General features: G+C 49.9%; 7 protein-coding genes across 7 annotated transcripts; 3 read left to right on the forward strand and 4 right to left on the reverse strand.

The window, feature by feature from the left end:
* Positions 1 to 617: 617 nt before the first annotated feature.
* On the forward strand, positions 618 to 2,226 carry PEX2_009440 (glycoside hydrolase family 18 protein; the record flags this gene model as incomplete). Its single annotated transcript, XM_016738221.1, has 7 exons — positions 618 to 656; positions 787 to 887; positions 946 to 1,199; positions 1,254 to 1,283; positions 1,337 to 1,386; positions 1,439 to 1,499; positions 1,565 to 2,226. The coding sequence occupies 7 exons, from the start codon at positions 618 to 620 to the stop codon at positions 2,224 to 2,226; spliced, it is 1,197 nt and encodes a 398-aa protein (XP_016594330.1).
* Positions 2,227 to 2,518: 292 nt separating this feature from the next.
* On the reverse strand, positions 2,519 to 3,385 carry PEX2_009450 (ubiquitin-ribosomal 40S subunit protein eS31 fusion protein; the record flags this gene model as incomplete). Its single annotated transcript, XM_016738222.1, has 4 exons — positions 2,519 to 2,608; positions 2,677 to 2,957; positions 3,053 to 3,159; positions 3,282 to 3,385. The coding sequence occupies 4 exons, from the start codon at positions 3,383 to 3,385 to the stop codon at positions 2,519 to 2,521; spliced, it is 582 nt and encodes a 193-aa protein (XP_016594331.1).
* A 793-nt stretch (positions 3,386 to 4,178) lies between these two features.
* On the forward strand, positions 4,179 to 6,407 carry ace2 (putative C2H2 transcription factor (Swi5); the record flags this gene model as incomplete). Its single annotated transcript, XM_016738223.1, has 2 exons — positions 4,179 to 4,869; positions 4,921 to 6,407. The coding sequence occupies 2 exons, from the start codon at positions 4,179 to 4,181 to the stop codon at positions 6,405 to 6,407; spliced, it is 2,178 nt and encodes a 725-aa protein (XP_016594332.1).
* A 1,552-nt stretch (positions 6,408 to 7,959) lies between these two features.
* On the reverse strand, positions 7,960 to 8,904 carry PEX2_009470 (T2 family ribonuclease; the record flags this gene model as incomplete). The annotated part of the gene is made up of 3 exons (XM_016738224.1): positions 7,960 to 8,211; positions 8,280 to 8,574; positions 8,627 to 8,904. 3 exons carry the CDS (start codon positions 8,902 to 8,904, stop codon positions 7,960 to 7,962), a joined length of 825 nt encoding a protein of 274 aa, XP_016594333.1.
* A 398-nt stretch (positions 8,905 to 9,302) lies between these two features.
* On the reverse strand, positions 9,303 to 10,656 carry PEX2_009480 (RMD1 family protein; the record flags this gene model as incomplete). The annotated part of the gene is made up of 2 exons (XM_016738225.1): positions 9,303 to 10,265; positions 10,324 to 10,656. The coding sequence occupies 2 exons, from the start codon at positions 10,654 to 10,656 to the stop codon at positions 9,303 to 9,305; spliced, it is 1,296 nt and encodes a 431-aa protein (XP_016594334.1).
* A 206-nt stretch (positions 10,657 to 10,862) lies between these two features.
* PEX2_009490 (CLH domain-containing protein) lies at positions 10,863 to 14,956 on the forward strand (the record flags this gene model as incomplete). The annotated part of the gene is made up of 5 exons (XM_016738226.1): positions 10,863 to 11,174; positions 11,228 to 11,254; positions 11,303 to 12,267; positions 12,320 to 14,592; positions 14,670 to 14,956. 5 exons carry the CDS (start codon positions 10,863 to 10,865, stop codon positions 14,954 to 14,956), a joined length of 3,864 nt encoding a protein of 1,287 aa, XP_016594335.1.
* Positions 14,957 to 15,600: 644 nt separating this feature from the next.
* On the reverse strand, positions 15,601 to 17,918 carry PEX2_009500 (uncharacterized protein; the record flags this gene model as incomplete). Its single annotated transcript, XM_016738227.1, has 4 exons — positions 15,601 to 17,513; positions 17,596 to 17,649; positions 17,712 to 17,780; positions 17,843 to 17,918. The coding sequence occupies 4 exons, from the start codon at positions 17,916 to 17,918 to the stop codon at positions 15,601 to 15,603; spliced, it is 2,112 nt and encodes a 703-aa protein (XP_016594336.1).
* Between the last annotated feature and the right edge of the window lie 785 nt (positions 17,919 to 18,703).

Consider the following 18,703-nt stretch of genomic DNA (forward strand, 5'->3'; position numbering starts at 1 on the left):
TCACGAGTACTTGATACTTCCCATCTTGTGCTTCCACAAAAAAATGAAGTCTAAATTCAAAACCAATAAGCTAACTTGCTATTACATGAAACATATTAGGGATTGGCCAAGAATGAGGTTACATGCACCTTGAACAGGCGGAGGTGTCACGCACCATGTTTTCTTGGACCCTTCTGGGAATTTAGTAAACATACATATAGTCTCCCACGTAGGTCATCTCTAGATTATATCCTTCATCGCATAGATATTCACTGGTCTCTGATCTTCTATCTTGCCCGGATATCTTTTTCGATCTATATTCAGCCACGCTTGTTGCCTTGGTGCCTTAACCTCTACACAGCCACATGTGAGTGCCGACCAATGACGTTGTGGCGTTGCTATTGCCCAGACGCCTAAGGTACAACAGTCCACTAACAATTAGGCTGCGACATAAGTATCCTATAGAAATACTTGCACGCTTCCTCTTAGTGTTTGTGTTGAAACTCTCGGATATAACTTTCTTTTGACTTGAAATTGTGGCGTATTGTCTCAAGCCCATCACTTTGTTTTCAGCCCTACTTGTGGCTGTTCTCGTGCAATACTTCAACTATCCTCGTACTATTCACCCCGCATCAACCATGTCTGAAATCAAATCAGTCGCCTATTTTGTCAACTGGGTATGTTGCTGAATTTTGCTTACTTCATTTTATTCCATATCCGACTTCATGATCCGCGTCTATTCTACTATGCCTAACTGGCTGGGCATATACACCGAAAAAAAAGCACCAATGTTGACATACCCCACAGGCAATTTACGGCCGCAACTACAACCCGCAGGATCTGCCCGCGGAGAAGCTCACACACATCCTCTATGCATTTGCCAATATTCGTCCTGAAAGCGGCGAAGTGTATGTCCTGCTCTTGACCCTTACAGATTGCAGAACATTTCCTGACCTAGAACTGCAGGTACTTGACCGACTCTTGGTCTGATGTTGAGAAGCATTACCCGACAGATTCGTGGAATGACGTCGGTAACAATGCGTACGGATGTGTCAAGCAGCTTTTCTTGCTCAAGAAGCAGAACCGCAAGCTGAAGGTCTTGCTTTCTATCGGTGGCTGGACTTACTCGGCCAATTTCGCGCAGCCTGCGAGCTCTGAGGAGGGTCGGACTGCATTTGCCGAATCGGCGACGCGTCTGGTTCTTGATCTGGGATTCGATGGTATGTTTCATTGACTAGATATTATGTACAATGCTGATTTTGACTCTTTTGTAGGTATTGATATCGATTGGGAATACCCCAAAGGTGAGTTTGCCAGAACCTACTTGAAGGAAGTGCGGGGCTCATTTTATATCCAGATGACACCGAAGCCGAGAACATGGTTCTCTTGCTCCAGAAGTGCCGAGAGGTAACCATGTCGTTCTCCTATGTCTTCACTTGGACCAACTGACCGGAAATAGGTTCTTGACAGAGAGGCTGGTGCTGATCGCCGTTTCTACCTAACAATCGCCTGTCCTGCCGGTATGTCTATACCATATCCACGACGATAAAAGAGCAATCGGAACCCACCAAACTGACTACTACAGGCGCGAGCAACTACGAGAAACTTAAGTTCCAAGAGATGACCCCAGTGCTAGACTTCTACAACCTCATGGCGTACGACTTCGCCGGAAGCTGGGACACCAACGCTGGCCACCAGGCGAATATCGCCCCTTCAACTTCCAACCCTGCATCTACACCCTTCTCGATCAACGCTGCTCTGGACTACTACATCAACAACGGTGGTGTACCACCCTCAAAGATCGTCATGGGCATGCCACTCTACGGGCGTGCATTTGAGAACACCGATGGACCCGGCGCACCCTTCTCAGGGGTCGGAGAGGGCAGTTGGGAGAACGGCGTTTGGGATTACAAGGCGCTGCCCAGACCCGGGGCCGCGGAACAGTTCGATGAGGAAGCCGGTGCCTCGTATTGCTATGATGGCGGCTCGCGCACGATGGTTTCTTACGACACGCCCCATTTGGCGCAGGTCAAGGCGAACTATATTCGCGAGCGCGGACTGGGTGGTGGTATGTGGTGGGAGAGTAGCGGTGATAAGGGTGGTAAGGAGGCTGACCCGGCGGAGGGAAGCTTGATCGGTATCTTTGTCGATGGTGTGGGTGGTGCAAATGCTTTGGATCAGTCGGAGAATGCTCTTGCATACCCCGAGAGCAAGTATGCCAATATCCAAGCTGGCGTGCCGGAATAGTAGGTTGAGTGAGACCTTTGCATGGCCTTGTACATTGTTATCCGCAGTACAGTGGTTGGCCGGATAGTGTGACAATATGGAAGTCTACGAATACATACAAGTCTATCATTACGCGGGAGTTTCAGTTTTCGGCGGATGCCTAGTTTTTATTCTTTGTATTGACTGTAGCACATGGGTATACCAAGAAACCATCATCAACCAATGTCAACCGTGACACTCCATCACTTGCCTTGGCCTAGCAGAAACCATGCCGAAGCTCGGTGACAGCCCACCACGGCTCGACTTAGACCATTTATTTGGCCTCGTCGAAGACGTAGGTGAGGTGGCACTTACCGCAGTACTGGCGGTTGTGCATAGCGGCCATGAAGACACCGGCACCACACTATAAGAAAAGATGAATTAGTTTCCGTTGATCATGGATATTGTCTTGCGACAAAAGTGATCACATACCTCGGGAGCGGGGCACTCGCGGCGAAGACGCTCAATCTTTCCATCACCGTCAACCTTGTAGTACTTGAGGATGGCGAGCTTGGTCTTCTTGTGCTTGTGCTTGATCTTCTTGGGGGTGGTGTAGACCTTCTTCTTGCGCTTCTTACCACCACCACGCAGGCGGAGGACGAGGTGAAGGGTCGACTCCTTCTGGATGTTGTAATCCGAGAGAGTGCGGCCATCCTCGAGCTGCTTGCCGGCGAAGATCAGGCGCTGCTGGTCAGGGGGGATACCCTCCTTGTCTATTGCGGGGTTAGCCTATGTCGCTTTATTTTTTCTCGAGAGAGCGAGCCTCGTGTGCGTGCGCTCATGACTCGCGGATTTCGGTTGTGCTTACCCTGGATCTTGGACTTGACATTGTCAATGGTATCGGAGGACTCCACCTCAAGGGTGATAGTCTTACCCGTAAGGGTCTTGACGAAGATCTGCATCTTGATGGAAGGCCTGCGAAAAAGTCAGTGGGATGCTCGCGACGTTGAAAATATAGCAGGCAGATAGAGAATGGACTGCATGCTAGTTGCGCATGCTCATCACATTCCTATCTGCTTGGATAGGACCAAACTCACCTCGACAGATGTGTCTTCCTCAACCTTGCAAGATTAAAGAAGATCGATGTGCGCGGAAGCCGGTTGGTGATTAAAATCGTTGTGCGGTCACGTGGGTGGGTCATATAGCCGAAAGGAGTCTAGCTTAACAGAAAATGCTGACTGAGCACAATCACGTGCTAGGCGGTGAGGACAAGACAGGAAAAAGGTCGGCCCGTCTGGAGAGCCCAACACGTGACTTGAAGTGATGTGCATGGAGTTATGCCTGAGGCCAAATGTATTTATCCCGTGTTAGACAGGTCAAATATCAGATATTGAGTGTGACGCCATGGGGACCTATCGGCCTATCGGCCTATGGGTACTATATATGGAGCCAAGGTCTATAGAGTATGAGATCGACTTGTTGATATTGAATCTCCTCGGAAACCAACCGAGGAGTTATCAATTTTCTAGGTCTATATAGATTTGGATGCATTTTATTCCAGGGATTAAATGCCCTTGCAGAAGAAGTAGAGATAATTCCAAGCAAGGCCTCGATCATCAAAGGAAAAAAATCCAAGGGCAAGGGAGAGTGGGCCCACTTTTCGTCAGAGCCTGTGGTTTCCCAGACGCCCGGGCTAAGCCGTTGCTATGCCAACACCCCGATTTGTTGATGAGAACGGGTCTCACATAGATCTGGGTTCCAGAACCAAACTTGGGAAACCATTCATACATTCGTGTCTCTGCCCTTCCAGGTTCAGTCCAGAATCCTATTTGAACGGTGTGACCTTCAGGTTTACTGGTTGATTTGAACTTGAACTCTTGAATAGACTTGAGGCTCTAACAACTTCCCACTTTTCCTCTTCCTATTGCCCATTGCTTTCTTATTCACATACTGACACCTCAATCAGGACCCATCCGTCAATCGGCGATATAATCATGAACTCCAACGCGCTGGGAAACGGTCGTCATCGCCGTCAAATCTCCACACCGGTTGCTCCATACCAACCCGCACCAGTCATGACCAATATGCAACCCCGTCGGTCACATCGTCGAGGCCAGACTATGGACTACAGCTCTTTCAGTCAACAGCCCACTATGGACCAACACATGCCGAAGACGGTCTCGCAGCTGCGAGATTATTTTAACGAAAAATCAGGTTTCTCATATCAACAAAGGGATGTACAGCAGTATCAATCTTATGCCCAGCAGCCCGAGCGGTCTTTCATCCCATCAGGCATGCACATGCAACAGCCCTATCAATATCAACCTCATCAGTCGCTCGGGTCTGACTGCCAGGCTTTCAACCAAGAACAATTGCAAGCGATCCACACCACCACTGGCAGCCCGGCGCCCTCTTCTGTTGGCGCCCCGGCTTTGTCTCGATCAGCCAGTGAAAGCTCCGAAAACACCCCATTGAAGCTTGCGCTGCACCGTATGCAACAAGAACAGTTCTCGAACCAGCAACAGCAACAATTTATTGGCAATGCCGATTGGGAATTGTTCCCTCAGCGCAACATGCCAATGGTCCAAAACGAGCAGGTGACAGCCTATGCCGGACCAATGCACCCAGTCTCTGTTCAACCAAAGGCTCCATCTGCGAAGATTCTTTCGCAAATGTCTACTGCTTGTATGCATTTTTCTCTTCATTTTAACCCGACTACAGCTAATTATAATGCAGACAACTCCCCCTTGACCCCGGATTCTACCCCATTGAAAAGATCTATTGATTATTCCATGTACAGCAATGACCCAACACCTTCCAAGTCCCAAAGTTTCTCATTTCCCCAAACCCCTGCCACTGCTGAGATGCAAAGAGCCCAGTCATTCCAAGGAGCCCCCTATGTCAATTCTGTCCAGATTAAGCAGCAAATGCCCTCGCCCGTCAATTCCCCGACTAGCGCCTCGTTCGCTGAAGTTGCCGATATGCCATCCCCCAGCTCATATGGAGTGACACCCCAAAATTCCAATGTTTCAATGACATCTTCCGCTGCCAGAACCAAGAAGCGAGCCCCGTCTACTGTGTCGTCTCCCATCGAACCAGCTGCTCACAATGATGACCTTGATGCTCGAGTCAAGGCCTCAGTCCAGCAAACTGGTGTTTCAACTGACGAAATTGCCAAGTTCATCTCCGGCCCCGACCCCAAAGATGGAAAGTGGGTCTGTCTATTCACAGGCTGCCTTTGCCGCTTTGGTCGCAAGGAAAACATCAAGTCCCACGTCCAAACACATCTCGGAGACCGTCAATTCAAATGCGACATTTGCGAAAAGCACTTTGTGCGCGGACATGATCTCAAGCGCCATCTCAAGACACACAGTGGCAACAAGCCCTTCGCCTGTGCCTGTGGTGCCAGCTTCGCTAGACAGGATGCCCTGACTCGTCACCGCCAGCGCGATATGTGTGTTGGAGGCTTCACCGGTGTGGTTCCAAAGACCACCAAGCGTGGTCGCCCCCCGAAGAAGAAGAACAGCCGCCCTGATATCGACGCTCGTCAGGCCAAGTCCACTCGTACTCGTCAACGTGTTGCTGAGAAGTCCACCTCAATCGCTTCAGCCCAGCCCCAGCCCACTCTGCAGGATGCCCCCGTGTTCAACTCGCCAAACTATGCCCCGTCCACTGCTGTCTCGTCTTTCACGCCGCCCACCTCCCCAGGAGACAGATACCACACGATTTCCTCGCCATGCCAGACCTACAGCCCCAGCCCCCTCGATGCCCAGCTCGAAGATGACATGCTGCCCTTGTCACCACCTCAACTCGCTCACGCTAGATACGAGCAGGCAATGGCTCAGTACGGATCAAATTTCGGTTCCCAGACATACTCGCAGGAATCTACGTACTCGCAGGAATCTCTCTACAGTGAATCTGCTCTCTCGCCTCGCGAGATGTCTTCCCCTCGCTCGGCACCCACTCTGGCTGAATCATCTGTCGGCTCGGAGATCGATATCTTCATGACTCAAGATCCCTCCGAGGACTTGCGCGAGGAGTTCGGCCATCTCGCTCACTCGAGTCTTTCTGCTTTCCCGAATTATCAATTCGTGGATACAACAGACTTCGCCTCTGTCTCATCCTATTACCCCGAGAAGACCTTTTCTGGTCTTCCACACATGGATGATGACCTGACGGACCCAATCGACTGCTTGTCCAGCGAGTTCCTGGTGGACCCTTGAACGGCTTCTGGTAACCAAAAAAGAGTATGCGACATAGACGACGCGGCTTGACATTTCACGGCGAGACTTCATTGCAACGATACGGGACGACCTTGTACACTTTAATGACCCATGACAAAATCGGGCGTTTTCTTTCTCTGCACATTTCGGGATTTGAAACGACTTTGCGGACATGCGGGTGTTTCGGGCTATTTGCTTTTGCCCTCCTTGCCCTTATTTCCCCCTGTATTTCTCTTTTCTTGTTTTTTTTTTTTCTTTTGTCCTTTTAAATGATTGTTTCATCGTTCACGTCTTTTTCGCCTTATCTCATCTCCTCGAAGATGTTCGATATACGGCAGCGTGTTTATTCCAGGTGTTTACCCTTCTTTTTATATGTTTTCATGATGCGATATGTATTTGATGCCTTAACTTTCAATGAATCTCTTCTGTACCTACCCTGTCAACAACATGACTTACTCGAAGGATTGTTTTCCTTCGGTGACAGACATAATTGGCGATAGCCTGTACTCTACTATTTCAAAATTTTATGTCCACGGCTTACATTGGGTTCTATATCATCTGTTATGTCTTGGTCGTAGAATTGTAGGTATTGTCAAGTCAAGGACAAGAAAACATCTCATAAAGGAGCTATAGAGCCTAAGAGAAAGAGAGCAAACACTCTACGTCTCAGCGAGATTCCTTAAATCCGCCGATGTGCATCCATTCGAAGTACAAGATATTCGTTCATGAAAGAGAATGACATATATGATGATACAATTATAAGCAACGCACGTTTCTATTTGGTATTTCTAATTATTCTGCTCCAAAGAATCAGTGATCGACAGTCCTCTCGCGGCATTCCATATCGGGATTTCTGTGCAACTCTATCACATCCCGATATGCCGAATACTTTCCACTAGAACCATGGCGAGGCTCACAATAGTGGAGATAACTCATTCTACTTTGAAACCCAGGTGATCTCGATCTCGATAGGCCGCCCCCCTTGTGAAGCATACACATTACTCTGTGTACGCCCCTTGGGTGGATTCTCGGCATAGAAAGTAGTGTGACCGCTGTAAGTAAGCTTACCATCCTTGACCTGTATGCAGTGTGAGAACGTGAAAAGATATCTCGTATAACTATATGGAATATACATACGGTGAACTCGCTTGGCGTGGTGACGTGGGGTCCGCAAGCAAGGGCGTCTCGCTGGAAGGCACAGGGCCCCTTGCTAGATTGCAGGGTAAACATATCATCTGCAGGATACCATTTACTTCATGTCAGCAAGCAATAGCAGAGGGATCATATGCGGAAAGCACAGCTGCGTACCTGAGATCTTCTCGGCCCGGAAAGTCGCACAAGTTCCTGACGAAAACCAAGTTCCGTAGCTGATAATACAGCCATGCTTTCTGTTAAGTCTCTCCACAATCAAGTTACCTCGGCCTGAAAACGGAGTGCCTGGCGCCGTGGGCTCGGGGTGACCTATGGTTTTCGTCTGAGTAGGCTCGTGCCGAGCATGTTTCAGTGGGTATCTAATTCCCCTGGAAGGGCAATTGGATTTCTGGCCATCTGGTCACTTTGTAAGCTTGCGATCTACCAGGGTGAGTATAGTAACTTTGAAGTTTGACCGACCTGGGCCTGCAGAGATGAATTCTCCGGATTGAAGACTTCCTGCGATGTTGAAATAGTACCAAATCTCATTGAGGGCACCGTTTCGGCAACGGATAGTGACGGGGTTTCCATGGGCTTGTTCCAGTGCAGCTTCAATATCGGCAAGGGCATAGGTCCGCGTCTGAGATGGGATGATGCCAGCATTGGCCAGGAACTGATGCATGGTTAGTGGCTTGATCGGAATATATATAGCCGGTCATTGACCGAGAAAATCAAACTCACCTCATGGGAAGGCAACTCCTTGTAAACCTCAACAGTTTTGTCAAAGTAGTCCACAACATCCTGTTGCGGCAGATAATCCTCGTAGCAATCTGGTTCCAGGGTGCTGACGCAAGTGCCATGCTTGTTCCACTCATGCTGCCACAGATTGCTATCGTCGCCACGGAAATCCTTCCAATACTCGCTCATGTATTCGAGCAAGTCTCCCCGGCCGGCGTCAACTAGGATCAGAGAAATGTTGCTGTGCTTGCGTTTGGAGTCGCAGAATTGGTCAAAGCCGCCGCTGCAGTGATCGGGCCTGAGGAGTTAGTTTTATATTCATTCATCCACGGGATGTGATACAGACTCACCATAGTCCATGGATAGTCCATGCGTCTTCAGGGCCGAGTGCAGGGTCGACATCCCAGAATTGGGTCTGCAGCATTTGACCGCCGGGGTAGTTGAAACAGCAGGTGTCTTGACCGTGGTAATTGGCCTGACAACTTACTTCCGAGCCAGGGCATGATGATGAAGTTCCAGGGGTTGCATTCTCGTTTGCGGTTTGTGAAAGCCAGAGTGAGCCGAAGGTCTTGAGGATCTTCTGGGGTCCGGGGATCCCCATGAACTGTTGTGATGATCCCCGCATCATCGATAGCAGCGTATTGACGTGATCGTGGGAGCACACTGGTAAAATTGGAGCAGAGAAAGAATAGAAGAGTAGATGAGTAGATAAGTACTAGGAAGGTCGTATTCAGATGAGAGATAGGTATACTCAGGAGGCTGCAACGGCTGTCCCCGTACTATCGAAGTCGCCTCGTGCGGAGTCATGCATGACTAAGCGCGGGGGCAGCTGATAAGAGTCACCTGAGCTTTGTTTACTTGCACGACAGCAGCTATGGTTTATATTACACCCCGTTAAAGTTGGAGATGGTCATTTGGAGTAATATTCTTAAATTCAAGAGTGGAGGGGTATCATAGTTGGTTGGTCCACGGTGGGTAAAATAATCTCACTGACCTTGCGCCTGTCATTTCTGGCCTCAGGTGACCTTAACTCTCCTGCTTGCGCGCCTCCTCCTGTTCATGCACTCTTTCTTTCCATAAACGCAGTACTTCGAAGCCAACCTCAACGGCAATGAGTAGAATGATAATCCATTCGAGCCGGAGACCATGTGTCTCACTAAGGCGCTCCCGGAGTACACTTGCGATCTCTTGCGCATAGTCCATCTTCTCGTTCAGCAGTTTGATGCGAATTCCAACATCTAAAGCTCTGCCAGCCTGCTCGTAGTATCCCTCCAAGCCGAGCTCGTGTCGGCTGTCCCAAAATATATCGGGAAGGGAATCAGTGAGCTCGGAATAGAGATTGAGCTGCGCTCGAACGCTGAGTAGCTGCCCCGTCTTGCGGAGGATAAAGTCTCGTGTAAAAGGAAGACGGGATCCCTGTGACAAAAGAGTCGGAATTGGCCGAGTCGACTCGAAATAGTTTGAAAGAAGGCTCTCGAGGACGGCCAACTTCGTACTCCGAGCAAGACCCGACGAAAATGCAACCTTGGTCAACACAGTATCGACGGATTGTTGCGCCGCTGGTGATCCCGCTGCATCTCCGTGACCAGAGTTGGTCCCTAGTATAATTGTATCTCCTTTAATCACACTATTCTCCCGCTTTGGGTCCTCCACGAATTCGAGATCCTCGGTTTCCAAGTCATCCACATGGGCACCTTCTGCTGCGGGCAAGAGAGTTCGTGTTGCCAGGAATGATGTGAATCCTTCTGGGAGCGACCACGCTACCACTGTACCGGAGGGAAACACAAATAAATCGCCCACTTCGTCGGAGGGTAAATCTTTGCTGGAGGGATTCGACATGCGCTGTATGGAGTCTAACGGTATCTGAATATGAACAACTTGCGGGAAAAGTCCCGTTTCCAACGGATCCGGTTCATATCCTCGTTCTTGCAAAATATCTCTAACTTGGCGGATGTTGAATTGCTCGGCTACGGCGTAGGCGGTCACTGTCTAGAGATACCAAAATAATCAGTGGAAGAAAATTGTAGAAAATCTCAGTTATGCCAACCTTAGTCCGATATAAACCCTGCTCTTTGAGGAGGGCCTTGGAGAGAATGCCATCCTTGGACCTCTGTGCCTCTACCGCTACTCGCCGCAATGAAGTGGGAGCTGCTGGTAACCTAGGTCCCCGTCGACGTTGCTTCTGGGAATCCGCAGGGAACTCAATTGGTTCATCGGTGTTGTTCTGTTTTTGTTTCAAGTGGGCATTGGATGAGAAGAAATCCTTCCGTCGGGGACGGGCCAATGGAGGAGAGACATGAAAGTATTGGGTCTGCGGTCGCGTAGGAAGCCGTAATACTGGGGCTTTGCAGCTCAAGCAGACATATGGCCTGGCGAACATTGCGTGTCTGAGGAATAAAAACACCATTGGTTTAGTCGATGACATCGTTTTGCAGCCCGCGGCCCGATAACCCCGCTTAGTCATGGAACCAAGCTCGGGGCCCTGACCTACCCCGGCTCAACTGTAGAACCACAGAACCCCGTTTCCAGCTTGTCGCATTCCACTTTAACCAGCTCGGGAGCTGCAGGTGCTGAGAGGGATTCGCCATGGACGCGCCTGGCGCGATATCGCCGGACGAAAGTGCCGTTCAGAGCACTCCCAAGCACGACACATCCATACGAACCAAGTCACCGACAGACACGACTCAAGGCGCCCAAGATAAATACCAACGATACAATGACCACAGTTCCAGTAGCAGTGATGAAGGGGAAGAAGAAGAGGAGGCCGAGGGAGAGGATGACTCGGACGACGAGGACGAGGAGCCCCGCCTCAAGTACGCATACCTTACGAAGCACCTAGGATCAGTATATCGCAACGGGGATGCGACAAGCTCGTTCCTTGTAGCAGGAGATAAAATGGTATGCATCCTTAGCAAAACATATACTGTATAATGAGCTAATGATGTGCCTAGATCGTCGGGACACACAACGGAAACGTCGTAAGTTAGCCACACCAGCGCGCAGACATATGAGCTGACCTTGTCAAGCATGTTATGTCCTTGCCGCTTCTACAATCCCTCCGTGTATATCACGCACACTCAGCAAGTGTCACCTCGATATCGATATCGCCATTTCCACCTCCGCTCCCGAATCCCAGGCAAGACACCTTCAGCAAGCAGACCGCAGAGGAATACAGACCATCCACGCGATCATCTAATACCACCGGCAGTCTCCGTGGCCAAGGAAAACTGGGTAATCACCCAGCTATCCCTCCCATACCATCGAACTCGATTTACATCGGAACCTCCTCAATTGATGGCCATGTGTGTGTCTCGTCGCTGGTAGACCCGAAGGATGTGATATTGCGCAATTTTGGCCGCCCAGTTCAGTCAATCGCTTTGTCTCCAGAGTACAAAAGCGATCGGTCATTCCTATCTGGTGGCCGAGCGGGTGAACTGGTCCTGACAACTGGCGGTCGTATTGGAGCGACCTCCAACTCGACAACAATGGGGGGTGCGGCGGCCACAGCGTCAAGTTGGCTTGGATCCATGGGTCTGGCAGCCACTAGTGGAAAAGATACAATTATCCACAGCGGTGAAGGGACTATAAGCACGATTAAATGGTCGCTTTCGGGAAATTATGTGGCCTGGGTCAACGAGGAAGGCATCAAGATTATGCGGTCAAATTTGCATCTAGATTCTTCGGAGACGGAATTTGCCTGGAAACGAATCAGCCATATTGATCGTCCAAATCGTCCCGGCTGGGATGAAATGGCTGGTGTTTGGAAAGCACGCGCAGAATGGATCGACCAGTCTGCTTTGGACAGTCGGGACCATCTTGATCCAAATGACAACTCAGCCAGTCCAGAGATACAGTCGACAGTGTTCACCGAGAAAGTGGAAAAGCTTGTCGTCGGCTGGGGAGGGACTGTTTGGGTAATTGATGTCTACCCCGAAAGGGCAAGCAAAACATCAAAGGGCGAGAAATTGGGCTCTGCAGAGGTTGTTACAATGTAAGCTGGAACCCTCACGGGTTGAAACGTTCATCGCTAATTTTGAACACAGATTACGAACAGATTGCGTGGTATCTGGCATCTCATTGTACACGCCTCGTCTTCTTGTCATTCTCGCATATATGGAAACCGAAGGTGAAACTGCAAGTAACGGAAAAGGCAGTGGGACCCGAAATCGAAAAAAGGGCCTGGAACCTGAACTTCGTGTCATTGACATTGAAACCAATGAAGAAGTCAGTGCTGATACACTTTCAGTAAATCGGTTTGAGGGTCTCTCGGCGTCTGATTATCATCTAAGTGTCTTGCCTCCGTGGAAGACCCCAGAGGGACAGGTCGTCCAGCGTGGTGCCCTGGGAGCTCTTGGGTATGGGCTTTTGGATGCCACTATGTACTCTGCGCGGCTATTCAGCTCCGGCGCCAGCATCCGAAGTACCACAAGTAGTGGCGACAAGGGGTCTGGTAGAGTTGCTCCCTCTTTCATATCCAAACTCCACGCGGCTGAGGAGGCCCTTCCGAAGGAGGTACAGGAAGTTGCAGGTGCTCCTGGCGCCAAGATCTTTGTCCACAGTCCTTATGACTGCGTTGTTGCAGTAAAAAGGGATCTTGCGGACCGTTTGTCTTGGCTTGACTCTCATGGCCAGTACGAGGACGCATGGCGTCTCGTCGATGAACATCCCGAAGCTGCGGGCTCGATACCTGATCTAGCCGAAGTTGTTCCCGAGGCTGCAGGAAAGTCTCAAACCAGTTTAGGCGAATTCTTTGCTGATGATCGATCATCTATCATGACGGCTGGTCGAACCAAAGTTTCTGCTGCTGAACAAGAAAAGGCTCGCATTGGGGAACTTTGGATCAACCAACTTATCAGTGAAGAGAAGTGGGTTGACGCTGCTAGTATTTGTGGCAAAGTCATCCGCAATGCCACACGATGGGAACACTGGGCATGGACCTTTATCAAAAATGATAAAATCGACGAGATCACTTCGCAAATCCCGGTTGACTTAAATCCATCGTTGTCTTCTCGGATTTATGAAGCCATTCTCCTTCACTATGTGCCACGAGACCTGGCCAAATTCAAAGAACTCATCGGAACATGGCCATCCGATTTGTTTGATGCGAATGTGGTCACAGAAGCCATCGAAGAACAATTGAAACCCGAATCAGCGCGCGCCGGGTCTGAAGAGTGGCGAATCCTTACAGATTGCCTCGCTAAGTTGTTCCTGGTAGGAGGGCATTACCGCGAAGCCTTGCGTTGCTATATTCGATTGCAAGATGGAGATGCTGCTATGGCTTTGGTTCGGGAACACCGCTTGCTCGATGCAGTCACTGATGATATCCCGGCCTTCATTATGATTCGCGTTTCCAAGGAGCAAATGAAGTCAGCCACGAAATCCGAACTGGAGGAGTTGACATCTGAGCCCACGCGACTCCTTGTAAGCGAAGCATACACGGGCATTGTTCCCCCAGAGACCGTGGTATCTCAGTTGATCGCCACAGACCGGTTCCTGTTCCTTTATTTCTATCTCCGAGCGCTCTGGCGAGGCGAATCATTACCGCACGACGCCTCTAAGCCAAGAAGAGGACGTGGAACTCATGCCCGGGATGCAGCTAGCAAGCTTGCTGCTGATGAAGGCAAAGCCTTGATTGACAACTTTGCCGACACGGCCGTTGAAGTATTTGCCGATTACGACCGGCCTCTCCTGATGGAATTCCTCCAAACAAGCATATCTTATTCATTCGAGAAAGCCACATCCATCTGCGAAGACCACAAATTCACGCCAGAGTTGATTTTCCTCCTGTCCAAGATGGGCCAGACGAAGCGAGCCTTGAACCTGATTCTATCGGATCTCAAGGATGTCTCGCAGGCCATTTCATTTGCAAAATCACAGGAAGATCCTGATCTGTGGGAGGATCTACTTGATTACTCCATGGACAAGCCAAAGTTCATCCATGGTCTTCTTGTTGAGGCCGGAACGGCCATCGACCCGATAAAGCTTGTGCGTCGGATCCCGAGCGGGCTGGAGATTGAAGGTCTAAGAGAGGGCCTCACTCGCTTGATCCGTGAGCATGATCTGCAGGCTAGTATCAGCCAAGGCGCGGCCAGGGTCATGCATAGCGAAGTTGCACTTGGGATGGACTCGCTGCGCAAAGGTCAACGCCGGGGAATCAAGTTCGATGTCGCCGAGGCTAGAGAGGAAGATTCCAACAAGACACCGACAACAAAGACCCGAGCCCAAGACCAAATATCCGTGAGCAGTGGTGCGAGAAAATTCGGAGGTCCTGGACAGGGAAGATGCGGCGGTTGCAAGGCTGCCTTCCGGGAAAACGGTATGATTTTTGACCCAACTCTATTCCATATTTTATCCTCAGGGGAAAAAATCAAGCTAATAATAACCCTGCTACAGAGCGAGAAATCCTGGTTGGCTTTGCTTGTGGCCATATTTTCCATCTATCTCACTTGCACGCAGACAAGTCACAGCAACCATCCGGTACGAACAGCCGTAACCGATCTGCAGATCTTACTCCACGAGCCATGTCTCCAGTCGACGAGACTCGATCCCCCACTGCGTCTCGCACCGTTGGGCCCAAGGTCACGACAGCAAGAATCCTGCGAGACAAGATCGGTGATGGTTGCCGGATCTGTGCTATAACCAGAGACATTGAATCCCTTGGTGGTGAGGTTGAGGTTTGAACTCTGTTGGGGTAGGGAGATCTGTACCCATTCACGTCTGTCCTGTGTGTATACTCCATGTGCACATAACTATGCATTCTCCTTGTTTCTCTGAGATACCCTGGCTTTTAGCCAAGCTACTGTACCCGTTTGTTGGGGATATTCGGCATTCATCCATTCTGTGAGGTTATCAAACTGGGCATTATTCATTTGATAAAGATGTGTGTTATGTTCAATGCTTTGACTTCTGACTACATGCGCATAAATATTACGTTCTGTTTATCTGTTTATCTTTAACATTTGTTTCACAGCTGGAACATAGCTGCCCGAATGCACTGTTCGGTCAGTTCTTCATCCTTAGACTTTCTATTTGGTTGTAGACCACAGATTACAAGATCGTTTGATCTCTTCATTACGGGTATAACAAATAGTGAACATTCTTGAAATTAGGAAAGCTATGCTTTAACTAGAAAATGAAGTCACTGATAAAAAATTGCAAGATTAAGGGGAGCCAGTTGCATCCCATAAAAAACAAACGGTCACCCATCAACACCATGGGGTCCTCAAATTCCATCGCAAACACATTCGTCGCATCAGGTACTATCCTTGCTACATCAGAAGATGGCTAGACCTGCCTCCTGACACGGTAAGAGTGTGTGGCGTTCTCACTGAATCCAGTGGATGATGTGAGAGAGCATAATCAAAAAGCTCATGGTAAAGAGACGGCTGTCCATGATTCCAGCGACATTAGCACTGTTGAAAACAGGAGAGGGGCTGTGAGTGCCACTGGAAGAAGTGCCACGAGGAGATGGTGGGACAGTATCCTCCTGGGTGTGGCTAGGCTGTTGCGGAGGCACAACCGAAACCTTGGATTCGGTTGTGGTACCCTGCTGAGCAGGAGGAACAGGAACCTTGACCAGAGTGGTAGCCTCCACAGTGGTGGCGTGTGGGAGTGGGACCAACTCAGTCGGCACGATCTCGGTAGTCACCGTGTGGGTGGGAGCCTGCGGAACTGGAGCAGGAACAGTTGGCTGAACCACAGTAGTTATAACCGAGGTAGTTGTCTGTGGAAGGGCACCAGGGGCAGTGGGCTGGATAACCGTGGTCACAACTTTGGTGGTATCCTGTGGAATGGGGACGGGAGCAGTGGGCTGAACAACAGTGGTTACAACCAAGGTAGTCGTCTGTGGAAGGACACCAGGGACAGTGGGCTGGATAACCGTGGTCACAACCTTGGTGGTCTCCTGTGGAATGGGGACGGGAGCAGTGGGCTGAACAACAGTCGTCACAACCTTGGTTGTTTCCTGCAGAGGGGCACCAGGAACAGTCGGCTGGACCACAGTGGTCACTACCTCAGTGATGGTCTGTGCAGCAGGAACTGTAACCGGAATTGGGGTCACAGAGATTGTGGTAGTCTCCACCGGGGTGGTGGTGGTGTACACCCTGGTGCTGATGCATTTGGTGGTCTCAGTGCAAGGGATCTCAACCGTGACAGTGACCTCTTCAGTGGCAACCGGGACAGGAACAGTAACGGGAACTGTCGACTTGATCTCAGTGGTTGTAGTGGCATTTGGAGCAAGAGCCGGAGCAGTTGTCTCTGAAACTGGCAGGGTGGTGGTGGTAAGCACCTTGGTGCTGACACACTTGGTGGTCTCGGTGCAAGGAACCTCGACGGTGATAGTGATTTCAGTGGTCACTGGAGCAGGAGCCAGCTCAGTTGAGTTGAAGCAAGGAGACGTAGTGTAAAAAGTGGTCACATCAGTCACAGTGCTAGGAGCCAGGAGAACAGTTGAGTTTGTGTAACTAATTCCAGTAGTACCGGGGACAGGAACAACCTTGGTAGGACGAGAAGATATAATGGACCCAGTAGTTACTTCAGAAGCAGTTCCAGGAATCTCGGTGGTACCAGGAACAGGAGCCACACCGGTAGGATTGGGACTTGTTGTCACCTCAGTAACAGTACCGGAAACTGTGGAAGTGGTGTGGTCCTCAGCAGTGGTGGCAGGAACAGGAGCCAAGCTGGTAGAGTTAGGAGCAGATGAAGAAACTGACTCGGTGACAGTGGCAGAGGATCCAGTGGTATTGGTTACCGAGCCGCTTCCAGTGGGCACCTCGGTAGTACTGGGCACTGGGGTCCGAGTAGTTCCGGGCACTGAAGACTGCGAGGTCACCAAAGTGGTGCCAGGCGCAGGAGTTTGTGTTGTGCCTGGTGCAGAAGACTTTGTGCTCACTTGAGTAGTTCCGGGAACAGGACTCTGAGGACCAGCAGGTACAGATGACTGAGTGGTCGCCTCAGGAGTGCTGGCCACAGGAGTCTGAGAGGAAACCGGTGCAGTCGACTGAGAAGACACCTCGGGGACGCTGGACACAGAAGTCTGAGTGGGAACAGGCACCGTGATCGAGGAGGTAACAGGCACAGTAGACTGAGACAAGACAGGCACAGGGGTAGTGACCTGAGCAGGGACTGGAGTAGTGGACTCGAGTGTGGTTGAATGGTCAGTGGTGCAGGGAACATCTGTGGTGACAGTTGTGGTCGGTTCCTCGTGACCGCAGGTCGTATGGGTGATAGTAACAGTGACTAGTATCAAGTTAGTTCTTAGCCTGAGAAAGGAGAAGGAAGTGAAAAATCCCCGTATAGAGGACGTGGAGCCTGGACTTACTCAGGTCAGAAGCGTGAACAGCACGACCAAACAAGGCGCGAGGCAAAACATTGACTATGAAATTTGATCAGTCAAGGTAAATTTCAAGGTGGACTGAGACAGTGAGCTTCACTTACCCTCACCAATCTGGTATTGCTCCCCGGTGTGGGGGTCCAGAAGGGAGATCGACTCGATGTATTGGCATTCTGCTCGATGACAAGGTCAGCAAGTGATCATAATGTAGCCAGTTATGAGCCATGATATGTACCAGCCGCAGCAGCAGCCATGGCCACCAGAGTGGTGACCATGGCCAGGAGCAACTTGAAACGCGTCCAAGCTACCATCCTGACGAAGATGGGGTTTGTAAGCGAATGTAGAGTTATGACTTGATGCAATAACCAAGTAATCGATGAAAACGAAGGTGAATGTAGAAAAAGGAAAACGAACGTGAAGTGGAAGAGGAGAAAAAAGCAGAGAAAAATCAGAGGGGGGAGGGAGGAAGAAATAGTAAACAAAGTCACCACCTGAGGAAGGAACGCTGCCCGTGAGGGAACACGTGAAGTTGCTGGTTTCTGATTATGTACCTTCCATATTTAAGCCAAACGTACAAGGAAGTCACGACTACCACTTTCGGCTATGGTAAGGTACTTGACAGGACCAGTACCCCTGGGATATAATTTGAGCACACCTCTGCGTGTGACTCGAATAGAACCTTAAACTGGATGCACCGGCAACCGTAGGCGTACAACCTGAGTGAGACAGTCTAAATCTATTTCATTGACTGAGGTGAATGCAAAATAAAAGACTCTTTGCCTAACATCGGGGGGTTTCGTTCAGTAGGATCATGCCGTGGGCTACAATAAAGGACTCTATATCCGGCTTTGGCACAGAGATCACCTTAAAACAAGCCTGATAGGAATTTTGGAAGAACAGAGCTATTTATATAAAGAGGCTGGGGTATCACAGACAAAGGTCTATGTGCCACATAAGCAAGACTACAAAGGCAAACGGACATAGCTCTGGTGTCTATTCGGGTCAGACCATAGACGTCCCGAATTAAGTTTGATTATAAGACAAAGTAGCAAGGATATTAACTTTTATGATCTTTGAAGTAACCATTATCATTGAC

This window comes from Penicillium expansum (assembly GCF_000769745.1).
Source record: "Penicillium expansum strain MD-8 chromosome Unknown contig25, whole genome shotgun sequence".
In the NCBI taxonomy this organism is placed as follows: domain Eukaryota; kingdom Fungi; phylum Ascomycota; class Eurotiomycetes; order Eurotiales; family Aspergillaceae; genus Penicillium; species Penicillium expansum.